General features: G+C 44.5%; 1 protein-coding gene across 1 annotated transcript in view; it reads left to right on the plus strand.

The window, feature by feature from the left end:
• LOC139698611 (lutropin-choriogonadotropic hormone receptor-like) overlaps positions 1–5,711 on the plus strand; it is a 159,272-nt gene extending 153,561 nt beyond the window's left edge. Inside the window, exon 17 of the mRNA XM_071597454.1 lies at positions 5,363–5,711. Within this exon, the coding sequence (XP_071453555.1) occupies positions 5,363–5,711 (349 nt within the window). The remainder of the gene's footprint in view (positions 1–5,362) is intronic.
• The last annotated feature ends 14,508 nt before the right edge of the window (positions 5,712–20,219 follow it).

Below are 20,219 nucleotides of genomic sequence, written 5' to 3' on the forward strand. Positions count from 1 at the left end.
AACATTTCTCTTTGACCTCTTCATCGCATACACCCAGCACTCTTCTAATGAATTCTAATTTTTTCTCAATTTGTCCACATACTATATTCCCCGTTTGTTTCACCTAGGAGAGGTCTTCGTCCGCTAAAACCACGCGAAAATCGGCCGGTCAAGGATGTCCGAACCGTAGTGTCGCGTGGCCTCCCTTCTTCCAGCACCCTCCCCCGCCCCCCTTCCCCAAACCCTGCCTCCCTCAGCCCGCCCTCTCTCGTGGATAATCGCTTCTTTCGTTTTCGGGATCGGCTACCCGTTATCGGATCGGCGGCGCGAGCATCGCTCCGGGCGCGTCGGCGTTGCCACGTCGCGGGGGTCGCGCAGTTGCTCCACCGGCGTCACAGGCGTCTGAGGAAGACGCCCCGCCCTACCTCACCCCCCAACTTCCGAGCGCAGCGTCGGACCGCCAGATTGGAAGGACGCATGATAGCATCCGCCACAGGTTCGAAAAATGTTTATATAGTATACGTCCCTTGAGAACATCCTTGTTCTCATCCGGACAACTTTGGTGGCTGCGTTCCTTGCTTCCGGACCCCATTACGGAAAAAGTCACGGCCGGAGTTTGAGCTTCGGTCTTATGCAAGTCGTCATTGGATGAGAGTGGCGAAGAATGTCATCGGGGTCCGGCGAAAACGATAATAATTCGGATGGTAAACGTCGTGCGCAATTTAAAAGAATGAGGGGACCTTTGGAGTTCCCAGAGGTACCTCCCCGCTCGGCGTTTTTCGGGCTCGGCCTATCCTATCCTTGAGTCTTGTGATGAGTTAACTTAATTTGGACAAAATAGCCACTCCAGGGAATACTGGTGGAAATGTAGAGTAGCCCAAAGGAAACAGCTTGTGACAGACTGTAGAAGACTTTTATTGTGCCCCTGCGAGGCTTGGAGCCGCATTACGCTTCGAAATCCCTCTGCACCACGAGGTGCTTGGCCGAACCACTTACACGCACTGCGTATCCATTCTAATGAGGGAAATTTTCATTGAAGCTGCGAGCAGTGTTTCACATTGTTCCTCCCTTCTCAGAACCGAAATTGCACGTCACCTGAATGTGCTTTTGCCTTGTAAATTAGCTGCGTTTCTGGAAATCCACCGCCAGTGAAAGCTATAGTCACAGCAGGACCCTTGTGGAATATTACCTTCAATCGAGACACTCTGGCGAATGTAGAGGTCCTCGTGCACTTTGCCACTTGCCAAGGGTCTAACACCGTTGAAAATAAAGAGTTGGACCTCAAGGAGCGGTCGCCTTCAATCGAACTATTTCGCCGACATTTCATGGAGATATGTTGTCTCCGGCGTAACTTAATTGAATTCGCAAACCATATTGAAATGAAATTAGTGACTTGGTAATTCCATACACTTTTTCTAAAAACACGACCCAGGCTTCGACGGTGAACGTCATCATCACCTGATGATGACGTTCAACGAGCTTTCGGCCTACTCTGAGGACTTCTTCAGGAGAGATCTTATATATATATATATATATACACACACACACACACGAGGGTCATCCGGAAAGTAGTACCCGTTCGTGCCGCATGAAGTGCTGACGACGCGAGTAGCCGCTGGACGAGGTCAGATAGCTTCAGTGGCTTGTCTGCCTTCTCTGAGCCAAGTTGCGTGACGCTAGCATTGCCTGTGTTGTTTCTGTGATTGTTTACAATGTTTAAAAAAATTGAGAACGCCGCCAGTTGTGAAGTGAGGGCAGTGATTAAATTCCTCAATGCAAGAAACGTTCGCCCATGTGATATTCATCGCCAATTAAAGGAGGTGTATGGAGACAATGTAATGGACGAGTCGTCTGTTCGGCGGTGGTGTCGCAACTTCAACATGGGGAGGGGGAACACACACGACGATGAGCGTTCGGAGAGACCGTCTGTCATTACAGACCAACTGGTGAGCTCAGTTGACGAATTCGTGAGGAACGATCGGCGCGTCACAATTGATGACATCTGTGAGCATTTTCCCAATGTTTCTCGAACAATTGTTCATGAAATTGTTAAACACCATCTGCATTATGCAAAAATTTGTGCAAGATGGGTCCCTCGCGTATCTCAATGAGCTGGCGGCGAAGGACTATGCAGCAGGAATACAGAAACTTGTCACACGTTATGACAAATGCCTTAATTTGCTTGGAGATTATGTTGAGAAGTAGTTTAAAGTATCCTCTTTCAAATAAAATTTTTTATGTTTGTTAATATTTACTTTTGTGTCTTTATTTCACGAACGGGTACTACTTTCCGGATGACCCTCGTGTATATGTATATATATATATATATATATATATATTAGGTCTCTCCTGAAGAAGTGTAGGTCGCGGTAGTCCAGTGGGTAGAGCGTTGAACTGCTGACCAGAGGGTCCCGGGTTCAATCCCCGGGCAAGGCACTCTGGGCACCTACAGCTCCACCCAAGCTAAAGTGATGTTTCGGGTACCAGGTCTTCCTGGGAAGACCTGGTACCCGGAAACTTCCTTTTCACACGCCGTATAGGGCTTAGTACTGGGTGATCTCAACCATCACCTACTAAACCGACCTTCGGGTTGATTACTGTGTTTATGGTCAATGTAAATATATATATATATATATATATATATATATATATATATATATATATATATATATATATATATATATATATATGTCCTCTTAGCGTGACACAACCTTGAAGTGATGGAAGGGCTTGTGCGTTCTGATGACTCCTAGAGCTGTGCTGGCAGGAGTAATAATAATTGCTCCTGGTAGGGTCACCAATGCCAGATAGGTCGAAGGTTAGGAGCCAGATGAAAGGTAGTCCACGCAGCGTCTGTTCCTCAGTGAGGCGGCTGCAATGGCGTCTGACCCCAGTGGGGCGGCGAGTAAGTGATGGTGTCACGTTAAAAACACTATTGAGGAAGGCAACGAGAAACCACCTCAATTATCATTCCCAAGATTTCAATGATGGAGAAAGTCCTGGCAACTACGGAACTCGGCCCAATCGGCCGTATGTCGTGCCCGGCAGCGAGGGAGACAAGGCTTCCGCGGTATATATACTCATTTATATTGAAACAGATATAAGGAAAAGTGATAGGAGCACATATAAAGGATGTATAAGAAATATAAGGGCAAATAATTAGTGTCATCATAGCAATATATCAAGGTTTGTTTCAGTTAGAGGAGCCAAGTACATGTTTTATCTTTCAGTCTATGCCCATCCAAAGACTACCTTTAACTTTAGAATGCCAATAATATTTTTATGCATTGATATTTATGTATGCATGTATTAGGTATCGAGTTATCAAATATAAGCATAGCTGCTAAGTATCGGTCAACCTTTCTGGTGCCAAGTCTTTTACCATTATATTCCGGTTGGTCCATATGTGTTAAATCATTTCGCAATGCGGAATCTGATTTTTTTCAAAATTCTAGTTCTTAGTCCCTTTAGCGTTTCCCTGGATGAAGTTCATAGGCTGTCTAGTAACAGGCGGAGACTGTAGGGCCACTACCATCTATGCAGTGATGGAATCAGTCCGAGTCTTTGTTCAGCGTATTCCCGCCCTGATTTGAACGATGTGATCGTTAGCTATGGTCGTATTTCATGACTGCCTTTCCTCTTAATTATGATTAAATGACATCTCGTTTCGATGCGCTATACACCGAATCTTCCGCCATTATGGCGAAGCTCGTTTTTTGTTTCAAATCCAGTTCTCGGTTGCATTTCTAATGACACTAATACTCAAAGCTTCCTTAAAGGTAATACTAATAACCCTTTGTCCAATGTTTTTCAGATTAGTTTAAGAGAAATAAAGGAACAGTGAGATGATAAAATAACTTCGCCGTCATTGTTCAAATTTCTAATTGCTGTACAGGGTGCGTTCTGCAGTAATTCAATTAAATTTCCCTCGCCGCTCTTATTGCTTGCAGTGGGATCAAACTACTTTTAGTTGGTGAGGAAGACGCTAAGCTTTACAACAAAACCAATCTTAGGGCTCTCCAAGCTGTGGAAGCAGCAGGACGTCAGTTATTGTAAACCTCTGAGCGCCGACCGTGTTGCAAAAATAGTGGAATCGACGATTGAGCAACGTTACGCGATGACTTAGTTTTGTGCTAAACTGGAAAAAATCTCTAGAGGAAACTAACAAAATAATTCGTGGGGCTAGCGGGGACTCTGCTTTGTCCCACTCACAGGTTTTGAGGTGGTTGAAGGCCTCCTTGGAGGGCCGGGAAGAGGTTCACGACGAACTACGCTCTGGGCGGCTGTCAGCCAGCAAAATCGACAGCAATCGGGCTCGTGTTCAACAATTGTTGGACTCTGACAGTGGATTGAGTGTCAACATGGTCGTCAATGAACTAAGCTTGTCGTCTACTGTTGTGTTTCTTATTGTTACTGAAGATTTTCGATGAGGAAAGTGTGGGCCAAGCTAGTGCCTAAGGTGTTTGCCAAGACGCGCTACGAGTCCGCGAGTTCCTGGCCAAACACCAGGTGTCGACGCTGCCCCACCCCTCCCCTATAGTCCGTACGTCGCCTTAGCAGACTTCTTCCCGGTCCCTCGGATTAAGTTAGCCCTGAAAGAAACCTATTTTTTGCCTATAGAAGAGATCCAGGAAGCGTAACGGTCATGGCTGAGTCGCTGGAAAAAATGTGTAGAAGCCCAAGGACAGTCCTTTAAAGAATTTTTATAGGTTGCTCAAATTAATAAATTACTTAAAAAATAATTGCATTACTTTCGGAACGCACCCTGTATATAGCAGGCGGAATTGTGGGTTTCCCCTGTGCTTCCAAAGGACTCCTTCTAGTCTACTCTAGCAATCCTGTTGTCGCGGTTTTACAATTGACCTGCAAATAGGAGGCATTAATTCTCGGGGTCCTCGTCCGATGTTGCCGGTCGACGCGGGAAGGTAAAGACCGAGAGGAGGTTAGATCAGATCAAGTGGTGTTAGTTGTTTTGATCAGGCGATGCAGAAGCTACATTTTGCCTGATAGCTTAACCATTTCAGCTGCGTTGCCCACAATTATTTGGTGCACGGCACACTGCAATCGCTTCACAGCAGTCCATAGCGGTTAAGGAAGATCTAAAATTTTTAAAGATTGGTAAGTGTTTTTAGTTGAAGTGGACACGCCATGCTCGGTGCCATTGGCTAGATAGAAATTCAGAGAAGGGATGAGAACCCTCATCAACTAATACCTCTCCCCACACTTCCCCGGCTACCCTTGCCCAGATTGAGCGGCAGATTCCGGCATGGCCTTGGTGCTTCGAGTGCGTGCGCCGGACGACGCACTAAGCGCGCCAGGCAGCTGAACGCGTCCAGTTCCACTCTGCTGATGGTATCCCCTCCGCCATTTTGTACCCCTACAGGTACGGCATGTGTAAGCGGACGGCGCAGAGGCACAAGGTCGCCGGCTCCGGGTTCTTCGACGACCCCGGCGCGGCGGGCAGCGGCTCCGCGCGCCACAGGGGTCACAGGGGCCCAGCGGGTGCCTCATTCGACGCCGAGGACTTGGACAGGGCCGCGGGCGCCTCTTCCTGCGCCAACGGGGCGTCGCCCCTGATCGCCCTCGAGCTCCGCCCCTCCCCCACCACCGGTCGCCCCGTCTCTCTGCCAGTCGCCCGGCTGGAGAACGGCGCCTGGAGGAGAGCCCCGCTGGAGCGGAGGGCTACGGAAAGCGTGGGGAGATTCGGCACCACGCAGGAGGTGTACCTGTGAGGCGAAAGGGGCCGCGGTCGGTAGATTCCCCTCTCACGTGACATTCCGCCCCCGTTGCGTGTCATCCCCTAATCAGTCCTTCGCCAGCAGAGGACCAAACAATGCAGTATTCCACCCCATCTTGTTGGCTTGTGATAGATAACAGTAGGGAGGACGCCTTGCTCCGCTTGTACACCCCAACAGGGTGCCAATGAGGCTGTAATTTCCCTGTGACGGTATCCCATAATGTTGTGCACACTCGAAAAGAGACACCGTTGGTGAATGGTGTGGGTGGCCACATCGATCAAGTAGTTTTGGCCGGTATTTGAACCCGGAGTATTCCAGTAGCTGGGCCCTTTGCCCACTATACGGGCCACCGTACGGTCTTTCACCCCCTTCGCCATCGGCATTTATATCGGTCCAAATTTCTAATCAAATTAATTTATTTACAGCTCACCCCCGGAAGATCCCTGCCACACTGGAGTGTCGTTCCCTTGACACGTCAGTGCAGTGGTTTATGATATGAATGGAAGTGTGGTTTGCGGTATAGGAAGCGATTTCTATCTTCGCAGACCAGCATTTTCTTGCAGCAGGGCTGTAAAGTTCAACAAATGGCGCACAGGGAGGTACAAGTGTAACCAAAGAACGTTCGTGGCAACGTTCTACGGCAGTGCTTCCTTATTTCCATCAATCATCGGAATACAATCTTTAACTCTATGAAAAACTCGAAGTAAACTACCAAACCGATCGCAGTTGGTGAATAAAAATACGTATTCCATTACCGTGAACACTTGTCACTTGGTGTAAACGTGGACTTCAATATCATCGCTGTCTCAATGACCAATCCAGGTGCGCTCTCTGACATTGTGGCAGGACTTTCAACCAAAGGACTTAATGTTTATCCTCGATCCTCTGCTGATTCTCGAATACAATCGCGATGTTTGCAATCATTAGCAATATTTCCAGAGTTAGTGCGCATCGGAGGTGCCATTCCTCTCTCTCTCTCTCTCGCGATAGATTTTCGTCATTTTGTTACAAAAGCTCATCCAGTTATCTGTTATCCAGTGGAGCTGTTTATCTCAAGCTGGCCTTTCGCAGTTCAGTGAAGTGAAGTGGAATTTCGTCGTCATCCAATGTCATGGAAGCCATAAAAGCATAGGAGATCATGTCGCCGCGTAATTCCATTGCCGGAAGAAGCAGGAAGTTAAGGAAATTCAAGATTTCTTTTACGGAAATAAAAATTATTTTCCCGAGCCAAATTTTTGTCGCTACAACAATTAAGGTGCCTCAGATCCCTAACGTGTACCTCTTTGAGTCCGTGACAGGCCTTTGCGGAGGATGCGGGCTTCTAACTGCAGCCACCGCTTCCCTTTGACCCGAGGAGTGGACGTTTACCGATGGCGGTGGGGCAAAGTCGATGCATCCGACGCGGAAATCACGAGGCCCGCGACAAGAGCGGAACCTCACATTCACTCTGATCACGAGGTCATCAGTGATCCCTGTGGTGAATCTGCTGATATCCTAACCGCCCCCTGGACAGGGTTATGTCTTAACCGTCATTGAGAATCTCAGAAACTGAGAATGCGTTAGTTAAGCAGTTATTGTCCGCAATGTGCCCTTTTTGAATTCCGTTAGGAGCTCCAATCAAATGCTGCTGGTCATTTTCCAGTCAGTTGCTCGCCGGTATCCCTGAAAATTAGTTTTCGGAACTACCCAAATTCTCGGACGTATAACTTGCTATAAATGTATTGATTTATTGTTAATGGATTTCCAAAATTTAACTTCTTCCGTAATTTTTTTGACGCGTTTCTAGAATAATTCCGCCTGCCTGAATTAAGCGCGGCAGTTTATGTATACGACGGTGATTGGAAACTTGTATGGAACTGTGAGGAATCAAATCAATCTCAAGATGCTGATCAATAGCGATTGCCTAGGATGGACACAATCTTTCACGTATAAATTGTGTGAGATGCTGTATTTCTCCTGAATACGATTTCCCACAAAATTAACGTCACTCTTCCAGTCTAAGGACGTGGAACTATCGTTTAGGTAGGAGATTAACCCCCGTACTTCTCCTCAAATGACCACTTTCACCTCGGAAATGTAGGATTTGATGTAGAGGCCTGGACTGATGATTCGGAATTCGTGTTCGGCAATTGCGATTGGTCGACCGCGAGGATCGACTCTGTCGTTGGTTTCTCGTAACCATGTGAAACTTTTTATATACATCGCTTTGTTTATAAACCGTCGTGATTATGATTATGCTCTCTTGAACATGGTTGTAACTCCACGACAGGAAGCTTATCCGCGAGGGATTCAGGGATGACAGATCGAAGGAGGACGAAGAAGGTCTCCGGTTACTCTGATTATGCTGGACACGCAATTAATACTAGAGTTTGTCAAACACATTTCACATAATAGTAAAAACTGTGAAACACGAATAAATTGAAAGGTATATTTTCTAAGATGCATCATCTTACTCTATTTTTCGACATAGACTCCAAATTTTTCTAAGCATTTTTAAAATTGACAAACTTATTTTCCTAAAAAACAAGTTCTTTCCAAACTTTGTGGATTCTCATCACAATTACATGCTGGAAATAAAATTTAGAAATAGGTGTCACAGATCAAATAATTTTTCACAAAAACTTCGGTTTCCTGTGCTTAAGCATCGTCATCAGGAGCATGAAAACAGAAAACGCGTCCATTTTGATTTTGAATGATCGCTCACTCTGTTTACTATACGTGTATTGCAGATTACTTCGTATTCCAAAAGCCGACCAAGTTATACCAGCCGATTCCAGTCACCGTTCCCCACAAACGTACGGGTATACGTAAGTAAATACGTGGTCTATAACTTATTAATTCATCGGTTTCTCAAGTGCCGCTTTGTTAAATGGATATCAATAGTAAAAATAGTGAAACATGATTGTCTCTAGAAATGTTAATTCGTCCAATTTAATGGGTAATTTGACCGCCCAAAAACAAGAGATAAATGAAATAAAATTAATTTATTTCGGTGAAAATAGCGCCAATGGGAATAAAAATTGGATTTCTTCTATTCGTTTTTTCGGCAATGTGACTGACAAGATTTTATGCTCATTTCCGAAAAATGAATTTGGCTTTTAAAACACCACTTGCTTCGGGAAAAGTTTTCATGACGACATTGGGGACCATATGAAGAAAATTGGCAGTAATTATTTAGCTTGTATTAATTTGTCATAGGGTGTGTGTTTTACAAACACACAAAAACCTATTTATTATGGCTAAAGAACGCCTTACTGTTTTTAAACAACCATGGCAATAAGTGTAAGCACGCGAAAGACTATTATCCTATGACCACCAGAGTGATTCCATAAAGTTAATATATCATAATTTTCAAACAGCCGAATTTTCCTCCGAGCTTTTAAAGCTGCGGGGATTTCAAAATAAATCGCGACTCAGATTAAGCTATTAATGAGTGCTTTTTCCTGCACATTCCCTCATCTGTGGCAAAATCGATGCCTTTTCCCCACCATTCCCTCCCCTCTTACCTTTCTTGGCCTTTTCCCCCCGTGATCCCTCCCCTTTCACATTATTGAGGCGCATGTGAGGAAGACGTTGGTCTGTTTTACTGCATGCCTAGATGGTGCTTAAGTATTTCAACCCGGATTGTGTGAAAAAATCGTAGTTGTAGTCCCGATCGTTAAAGTTTATTTAAATCACTGCGAATTTTTCTATGGCAAGAGATAATAAATAGGGCTCTGATTTCGGTGAGCCATATCCCAACGTTATCAATTGCATATGCTACTACTAATTCAGGAGAATACTCTTTGAAACTTACCCACCTTCTGGACACAAATTCAAAGTGTATACAAGGTTCAGCGCTTAAATCCGGATAAACACGCGCTTCCTCGAATGAGATTTCCTCGCCGGATTAGCGAAACCTTCCCCAGATTCTCCGAAGCTTTTTAATTGGTCACAATATCGTAAACAGTTGGTCTGGGGTACCAGTAGAATTGAACTATTTCGAAATATAACGCCCACCGCGAACACTTTCGATAATAGCGGCTCTTCGATTGTACTCCGCACTTATTCTCAACATCTCGGCCATTTTGAGGTTATTACTGTCTACTAGATACATATAGCTTTCAAGAACGCCAATCGCGGTCTCAAATGAAACTACAATATGGCGGGAAATAATAATTGAAATTTGTACGGATTTAAGCGCCGCACCCTGTATAAAGCCTACTCACTTCTGGAAAATCCAGGTAAATAACGAAAGTGGAATTCATTTCGCCATACTCCATCCCACGGAATTGCATCGTTCCCGAAGACTGGTCCTCTCTCCCTGCCTTCACAACGCTCGTTGAGTAGCCTAGTAATCCTTCCTGATCCCGAGGAACCTCTCCTACCAGCTCCGTGTCCGACAGCAACTACGTGGACCCCACACGCTACCTTGGCGTACGCCGCTCGAGACGGGCGTGTGCGTGCATTAAAAGTACCCGTTCACTTTAAGAGAGACGCACCCGAGAGGGAAATGGAGGGCACTGTCGCTTCGTTTTCCCTCAACCAACCCAGGGGGGGGGGGGGTAATTGATTGCGGACTTTTGGAGCCTGCAACAAAGTGTTTCTCCAATCGCGTTCTTGACGACCCACAAACAATTCTCAGAATCGTCACGTTCGAATATAAGATAAAAGAAATCCATAGAGTGCGTATTAGCCGCGCAACACATTCATATTTACTGTATGGATAGTAAAATATGACCCAGTGAACTCGTGAGATAAAAGTAAATCATTCTTGAATCCCAAGGTTGCGGCTGATCCAGTTAACATGACGGGATTCCTGCCAACATTCCCGCTTTCAATGTTGAAAATCTCGAGTTCGTCCGTGTTAGTCTTTCCAAGTGCGCGTCCTGTGCAAGACTTTCACTAAGTTTTGGTTCGAGATACAAAGTGAAAACTCCCGATTGAAAAAAACAGTTTTAAAATATAGATTTTGAAGTGTTCGGCTGTGAACATTTGTGAATAAGCTTCTAAGGAAAATGATATGCATGGCTTGCGAAATACGCTATTGCATTGTTTAAAATCATGTGAGCAAGTTTGAGTTTGCATACCAATTATATTGCAACGAACACGTTCTCATTAATGGCTCGAATCGGTTGATTTTCCCAGCAGCCATTTGACTCGGAGCACCTCAAACTCCTGAAAACTGGAAATAATGGAATATCCAAGAATTCCTGATTTCCTCCACGTGGAGCGAACTACAGTTAATGGTGTGACGTGGTTGTGCGTCTGATTGGCTGGTGACCCTGGCTGATGCTGTGTGCGTAGAATCAGAATTAACCCAAGAACCCGGTCAATTCGCGATGATCGGAGAGGTGGTGATCTCAACTCGACGCCATTCGTTGAGTGACGAACCTTCGACTCTTGCGGCCTATCGCGGTCACGGGCCGGAGGGCGGGGTCCTAGCGGGACTGGTTGCCTTGTCCTCGCGTGTGTTCGTGTGTGTGTGTGTATGTATATATATATATATATATATATATATATATATATATATATATATATATATACATACATAAATATAATATGTACATAAAAAAATATATAAATTTATATATGTACACGAGATACTCTGGTCATCGCCTGAATCATGCCCCATTGCGGAGTCAGTGCGGTCAATAGTCCTGTGTCCTTGGCGTGGTCAGCCATAGCGAGGACGATGTCGTCGGCCTGCAAAGCTCGCCAATGACAATTGTATGCTCTTTGAGTTGTTCTTCTCAAGAAACCCGCGAATGCTGGTCCGATCGCTGTGATGTGAATGTTTTCTCCTTTTCGTTGGAATCCAAATGATTCTCAATGTTATTTCAATAAATGTGAACTTATGTTTTGAAAAAATGAGTGTCTCTCTCATTCTTTACCGCCCATCAGTCCTCCTCCTCCCACCCCGAGATGCACAATATCCCTTGCGGTACACACTTCGCAGATGGGAATAGACGACAGTGTCACTTTTCCCTCCTTGATTCAGAGTTTAATGTCATTCAGGAGTGGTCTTGATTCATCCTAATTACTTCGCAGCGTTGAAAAAGAGTATCATTTGGGTTGCCAGCCAAATCTGTGACTTTTAAGAGTTCGTTCCAATGAGTTTTTGGTTACTCGAGAGATAGAAAAGGGTAGTATCGATGTATCTCCTCCTCCGGAACCATTTCTCTTTTCTCGTTCGATATCTCCTTGTGCGCAAGTGACGCACGACCGTGGATTTCGAATGGCAACCTATCGGTCTATATGAGAATCAAGGTGGAGAAAAATATTTCGCTATTGTGTGTGTATAGTTTAAATATCATATTATCTTCGTGCTACTTTTGAATGGGAAAATTGCACAAGGTGATGGTCAACATTATATGTCGTAAATTAGTTCAGACTTTGCATTTACCACTCCATCTGTGGGGGTAATTTTCACTGCATTGAGCAAGAAAAGGTATAGCAGGCTAACTAGATGTTGCGCTAGTCCATAGACGGGATTGTTCATTTGGAAGATGTTAAACTTCTAATTTAACGTAAGGTGATAAACGTAATTGGTGATATTCACGAGTGGTGGAGACTACCACCAGCTGAAGTGATCGTTTTCGCAATTGTGGAGATATAAAGGTAGTTTGGTATTGGCTGGATTTTCAGGGAATGGCGCAGGAATTAGTGAAGAGATAGAAACCCGGCGTCGACATTACCCTGCTTTATTAACGGAAGGCACCGAGGGGTCACACAAATGAACGTCCCATATGATGGACGATGCACTTCACTTGAAGTGCTCTCTCCACTTTTTGCACTCCATGTGAGGATCGGAATGTCATCATTGATATCACACTGCCACCGCTCCAGAGTGTCGAACCCGGGTCTTCCTCGGGGTGGAAAAGTGCAGTAGACGTCGCAACAACCCGATTCCCTCAACACATTCTGCATTGCAGAATGTGTTGAGGGAATTCTCCCTCAACACATAATAAATCCAACAGCAACGGGACAAGCGATCGTATTTTGATATACTCGGGAAGTCTATTAATGCATTTGAAAGAAAAGGAGTACTTTACTCATATGCATTCATTTCAGTCCTAAGAATGGTTGACCGTGGCCGTTGAATCTCCCCAGTTCTGCGATATCGTACATAACCACCCGAAACACACGCAATTCTATCTTGTCTGTGTTGTGGGTCTCTGCTTTTACGTTTGACCTTGCTCTAACCTTCAAATATGTTCGGCTAACAAAACCATTCTTGTCTCCAATCGTGCCACATTCTCTTGGCTTTTCTTTTTTCCCTGTAAGTAATGTTTTCGAAGGTCCCTGCTGTTATCAGCCGTGGTCGGCCGTGCCTTTTTAAGTGGTCCAAATCTCGCCGATCTACAGATTTGGTGCCACTCAAAACAAGTTTTGAATGCCATCAAATACTGATTGTATTTATTCGCCCGTAGACTTACCTCTTTGGAGAATATACCCACCCGCAGTGAACCCCTTCGGAGATTCACCTGACATTCAATTGGCTTCTATCCTTCATTCGGCTCCTTCCTTCTGGGACCTTCGACTTCCACACTACGTGAGTTTGTACGCCTGCATTTTCATTTCTGAACCGTAGACCACGATGCAGTTGTTCCTCAACGTTCAATAAATATCTCCTCAATATTGATTATTGTTTCGATACCATCTGCTAGACGGAGTATGTGGATTTCTACGCCAATAATCATGGTTACCTTTTGCTGCAATTCATCGAGGTTCATCTATTGCCTCTTCTACAAGGAGTAATCAAAAAAAGACAGGACTGATTTTATAACTTGTATATTTCGACGGATACAGCTTAATCGAACTTATCGCTCGGAAAGTACATGCCTTGACTGACGACACACCTTTTCCAACGTTTCTTCCAGCTCTCGAACCCTGACTGGTAAGCCGCTTTAGAGATCCTCTTCAGGTCCGCCGTACAATTAGCTTTAACATCAACAATAGAGTCGAATTGGCACCCTTTCAAGGTAGGTTTTAACTTTGGAAACAAAAAAGGTCTGATGGAGCGACATCTGGAGAATATGGTGGCTGCGGGATCACGGAAGTTCCGGTTCTGGCGAAAAACCGTCACTATCAGCGCCGTGTGAACCGGTGCGTTATCGTGGTGGAAACGCCATGCATTGTTTCTCCACTTATCCGGCCTCTTTCGGCTCACTGCGACCCTCAGCCTATTCATAGCCTTTAATAGAAATCTTGTTGATGTTTTGACCTTGAGGAACATATTCGTAATGAATCAGGCCTTGCCAATCGAAGAAACACGCCAGCATGACCTTTACATTGGACCGGGACATGCGAGCTTTATTTTGTCACGGAAAATGAGGACCTTTCCAGTGAGAAGACTGGGCCTTTGTCTCAACATCATAACCGTAAACCCAGGTTTCGTCACCGGCTACGATGATTTTAAGAAACTCTGGGCAGGCATTGGCTCGATCCAGGAGTTCCTGACAAATGTCCACACGTTTTTGTCTCTGTTCATCAGTCAGCACAAATTTTGATGCGACACGCGTCATGCCCAAAATGTCTGTCAAAATTGTCTGACAGGATCCAATACTAATGTTCACTTCCGCGGCTATCTTCCTTACAGTTAAACGGCGATTTGCCCGAACCAAATCGTTCAACGATTTGACGTTGGGGTCTGTCGAAGTGGAAGGCCGGCGAATCTTCATCTGTCGAGGTTCTGCCCGATTTATAACGACTGTACCACTCAAAACACTGGCGTCGACTCATAGCTTCATTAACAAAGGTTTGCTGAATCATATCAAATATCTCCGAAGCACTTATAGTATGCTAAGTTTAAAACAAAATTTCACGCACACACGCTGTTCCTCTAGCTCCTTCATTGCTGCCGTTGCACGCAGCTACGAACAGGTTAAGACATGTACCGCTGCTGCTGCGTAACGACTCGACGTAAATAAACGCAACACCTCTCGTTTTAGTCGTCAGATGTGTCGCTAGATGGCGTACTGTATCTCGTTTTGATCTATTGAACGGTTTGCGCAGAAAAAAATCAGTCCGGTCTTTTTTTGATCACACCTTGTATGTGAACATCGAAGAATATTAGTGAGATATCACATCCTTGTCCTACTTCTATATTTAATATAGTTCCAATTCCTGTTCCATATTTCACTTGCAATATGGCGTCTGGATTTTCGAGTAATCAATGGATTGGTATTTTGTCTTTTAATTCGTGCCAAGTGTTCCAGAATTACTCTTTTGAATTATGCGCTGATATAAGTTGAAATTTAATTTTTACAAGGATAAATTTGGGCCGTGTAAAAGATTTCCGCAGTTGAAGTACGTTCGTGGTGTAACTCTGTTGTAAATTTATGCATGAAGGCTAACTTAATATAGAATTGTTTTTCTTCTTAGCACAAGTCCCTCCGTCAGATATACTCGATTTTCGATTAACTATGGGGAACGTCATGCGAGTCTTTCCTCTTGAGGAATTTTGCAATTTATCATTTCGTCAAGATATCATTTGGATGATGATATTACTTCACGAGTTAATGCCTTCTTGCCCATCCGCGTCCTTCAGGCGACCTCCGAACAGAAACATTCTGAAATCAACCTCATTGCTCCCACACACATCCTCTTCTTCCGCTCGCCAACTTGTTACTGATGATGCCTCCTCTTCTTCGCCCAGCAATACAAGATTCCGCACCCGGTCCTCATCCCAATCTTATGCATGCATATAAATATAGTATCATTTGCCTCCTTTCTGGCCCGTCTTCTGTGAGGGCGAATGCACCATATCTCTCTCTCTCTCTCTCTCTCTCTGTCCGCGTAAATAAGAAGTATGGTCTTACCCCTTGCCTTCTCCAACTATTCCATCCCCCTCCTCTCCCTCATCCCGCCTCAGCACCATCCATACCATCATAGCATCATCATGGAAGCCATCAGCCCCTTTCGGGAAAAGAGCTCGAGCTGCCGAAACGTTGAGCAATGAGTGAGTGAACTTTCTTTTGCGATTTGTATTTGACATTATTATTTTTTATGCGTTGTGCATCGCCGCTTCTCAGAGCTAATTCTTCAAGTCACACGAGACATGATATCTGTTTTTTAAAGAGAGCACGCATCTGGTGATGACTTTCACTCGCTCGTTTCAATTTATTTTCGTCCAGCCCCTAACCGTCCTTTTTCGTCCGAAACCAAGCACGCATTTGAATTCTCACACTGAATAGACTGGCCTTGACCAGTCGGAAATACTAAATGCGTCGCTTCAGTGTATGTAGAAGCGCTTGCGAGTTTGAATACATTAGAGCTGGCGTCACTTCCTCTCTCTCTCTTTCACTCCGATTGTGAATTTGTCATGTGAAAGCAAAGCGTCCGAAATATCACCTTTGAGCGCTCCTTCAGATCGACCACGTGTCTTTCTTCCGAGGGCGTCTTCGACCGAAGGAGGCATGGACTGCCGTGGGGAGAGGTGCTGGTGTTGACTATCCCAGCCCCACCACTCATCTTCCCTGTCATTCAGAGGGTGGAGGGAGGGAGGTCAGAGATAAAGAAACAAGACGATTGATGCAAGGTCTTGGAGGGGAGTATCCACGGCAGTGACCGTGAAACCGATCTATGTGAGAAGCAATTCAAGAAGGAACTTAAAAATAGAAAGATTCTGCAAAAAAAAAACAAGGAGGCAATAGTCACAAGAGGAAATGAAATACGACACTAATAAATTTCAACCACAAGGATGTGGTATCATTGACAATCTGCGGAAACATTTTTACCGATACAGTAATGGGATTAATTGAACAGAGACAGATATCAATCAAGGACGGTATCTTAGTTGACAGAGCATCGTCCTGGCAAGTCGAAGGTCCGTGGATCGTGTGTTCCGGTCAAGGGAACTTATTTCTCGTTCGGATTCGCATCCTTCTGCATTCCCCACTATCCTTATGTTTGTCCTTTGTATGTGTTCCATAATTTTCCCCATATCCATTATTATTATCCTTCCTATTCTGCCAGTAAGGGTAGGTTTTGGATGGGCACAAGCCAAACGGTACAGCGACACATTTCTTTGACTTTCCAACAAACCCCACCCGACATTCAACACTACGCTGCGGTCCTATTCAATACCGCATAATTCCGTCCATCATGTCCATCCTATTCCTGCCCCATTACTCGCTTGCCCAATATCCTCCCCTCTATCACAGTCTTCGGTATCCCACTGCCGATCTGTATGCTTTTCATCCATCTTTCCTGTCTTCTTTGGACTCCTCCCAGCAATTCCCTCTCCTCCCCCACCATACCTAGTACTTTCCTTTCTATCCACCTTATCTTCCCCTATCTTTCTCCACACCCACCTTTCAGAAGTGCACAATTTAAGCCTATCATCCTGTTTCAATGGCCGTGTTTCCTCACAGTACCGAAGCGCGTTCCCTATCAAGGTTTTGACACACCATTTCTTAGCATCCTTACCCAGCGTCCCTGGCATAAATTCCCTCCTTGCGGAAGCTGGGGATTGGAATGGTGCGGTGGCTAACGTACAGGCTTCCCACCGAGAGGGCCCGGATTCAAATCCGGGAGGCAACAAATATATTTCAGTGGTATCCGGATCCCTACTTGAGGCGCTATGTGAAGACGACTTTGAGTGGGTGCGACGTCCGTCAGATGGGACGTTAAACTGTGTGACCCCTTGACGCCTCTCGACAAGAGTAGGCAATTGCCCACGCTGAGTTTCTCTCCACCCTTCCTTTCCCATCCATCTCTGATGGCGAAATTGACATTAGCTCTCGGTCGCCTCCCATAATAACTACTACTACTTAGGAAAGCTTCTTTGCCTAGAGCAATTCTTATTCCTATGTCCCAACTACTTTGACCGTTTCGGTCAAGTACACATCTGAGATAGGCAAACCGCAGCACCTGTTTTAGTTTATCAACTCCTATTTTTATATTTAACTTAGATTTCCTCTTTCTCGAAAACCGCATAAACTTTTGTTTTGTTGCATTAATTATTATTCTATGCCTATCGCTCTGACTTTCCAATGTGCTCAGCAATGCACTGGCAAACTGAAGCTTGATCATCCGTAAACCTAATTGACTTTATTAATTGTCCGCTGAACATTTTCCTACCTCCAGTTATCTTCACGTCTCCTTGGCCATCTTCTCCACATATCCGTTTTAAAATAATGGGTGATAATCGCCTTCCTAACACTGCCCATTCGGACTTCCGTTCCTTCACTCGCACCCTAGCAGTCTGAGTGAGACATTTAAAGAATGCATACATTTCTACAATACATAATCAGTTCTACTTAATTTACTCTATTGAATACCTTCTTGAACTGTACAAAACAAAGAAATGCCTCCTCATTGTATTCTGCGATCATCTCTATTAGTACCCTCAGTATTGCTATGGCATCCCCTACCTGAACCCAAGCTAATCATTTGCACTCCTTTACATCCTCTTATTCATGTTCCTAAAAACCACTTTATCTGCCCGCGAAACCAGACTTATTGTTCCGTAATTACATGTGTTACTTTCAATAATTCCATGTGAATACGGCTGCCTTTACCGTTTTCGGAATAGGAACTAACACTAATCTCACGAAGTCTTCCGGCCAGATTCCTTCCTCATAGATACTACGAATCAGCCCATACAAAGCCTTGCTCCCACATTTTCCTAATCATTTCAATGGTTCCACAGGAATGTTGCCTACCCCCATGGCTTTATTTGAATTCAATTAACTTAATGCCCTTTTTATTTTGCCTCCGAGTAAGCCTGGATCTAAGCTACCCTCATCTACTCCAAATCTATGTCTAAGCTTACCGGTAGAATTTCTTCACTATCCAGTTCCCTTATGTATTCCTTCCATCTCTCTCCGACTTCCCACGTTCAATATATAATTTTCCTGACTTATCTTTGAGTGAATGTTCGAATTTTCCCTTTCCTGGCAGTGTTTTAGCGTTCTTGTATAGCGCACCAACTTCACCCTTCCTCTGTAAATTTTCCATATACTCGCACTGCATCTTCCGCCATGCTTCTTTCGCTCTATTTCATACCCGTATCGATGTATTATTTAACTATTTATAATTTCTTCCACCTGGCTCTAGTTTTACCTTCTTCCATTCACCGCTCTCGAGTATCTTTCCAATAATCTCCTCCGGGATCCATGGTTTCCTCGTCCTTTTTCTATTTACTATCCCTTAAGTGTTGTTTGTGGCTCTTATCTTCCTTTTTGGATATGTTTCCAGTTTGATTCTAATTGCATCATTTTCTCTCACATTCCTCGATTTCAGATTTTTCATTTGGAGGAAAGTATATTCTAGGTGACCCATTAAGAAGTTGACGTAAGGAGGGGCCATGCGGGTACACAAGGAAATGCGTTTTATATGAAGGAAAACTCGTCGTTGAAGTTTAAGGCTGTTTCAGCAGTCCAGACTAACGTATTTAATGCATCTCTTATTTCGTCTGCCAGGCGGATGAGAAAGTTGGTAGTTTGCGCGTATGTGTGTGCCTCGTGCCGTGGTAATAAGGGAGATTATAAGGGTATTCCAGGTCCCTCTATTAGAATAGAGGGAAGTTGGATTGATGTTGGCCATGAGTCTGTTTGCGTCTTACGGGCATGAGGCGGAGTGTGGGGGAGGCTGAGGGGAAGTGGTGGGACTGAATGAATGGATGGGGAGGGAGGAGAGGGACGTGACAGTGGTTTGTAGGCAATGGTCGATCAGTGCGAAGATGCGTTCCCAATGGGGTGGGGGGCAGGGGGGCGAAACAGCAGGGCGCCCGTGAGGCCCTTGTATTTTTGTGGCCACGTTCAAGTGGGGGGGAGGGGGCTAGGAGGGGAGCGCAAGGCGATTTCCGGTAGTGGGAGTCGTTTATTGGGTCCATATTTTAGCTGATAAGATTTTGAAGACTTCGTTTGGAAATATGCGGAGTGGAATCGAGTGGGGGGGATCGTACTGTGGGCGCGTTGATTTGGAACTACATCATTTTTTTTTATAACCTGACTCCAGATGACCCTTTAGCTGTTTTCGATACTATGACATTGCTGTTGGAGGATATTTCTTGAAGGGGTAATATTTTTTGGATGATTTTGAGGACTTGCGGGAATATTTTGTCAGATATTTCACTAAGAAAGATTTGGATAAATTTTTCTGCTGAATGGTTGGATGGGAGTGGCTTGGGTTCGCGAGCACAACATTTAATCATTGGATTGGCACTTGTTCAATTAATGTCTTTTCTGAACGAGGCAACCACACATTAACAGAATAAATACACGCACAACACACATGCAAGAGGTATGATATATTTCTGATTCTGAGGTTGTAGGCGCGGTAAAAAGCGGTTAGAGCCCAAATGACGTCAACCATTGGCTCCAATTAAAACAAGTATTTAAAGTTTGAATTTATTTCTTTGGTTATTTATATTTCAATTGGACAAAAAAATGGTGGCAATGACAATAAAAAGTATCATCGTATAATAAATGAGAAAATACCGATACCTTATATAAGTTTAAATTTCAAGCATGAATGACCCTTGAAATATTAATTTTGCTTGAAGTATGTCTA

Source organism: Hetaerina americana, unplaced genomic scaffold (assembly GCF_022747635.1).
Source record: "Hetaerina americana unplaced genomic scaffold, ioHetAmer1.1.p SCAF_9, whole genome shotgun sequence".
NCBI classification, from domain to species: Eukaryota; Metazoa; Arthropoda; class Insecta; order Odonata; family Calopterygidae; genus Hetaerina; species Hetaerina americana.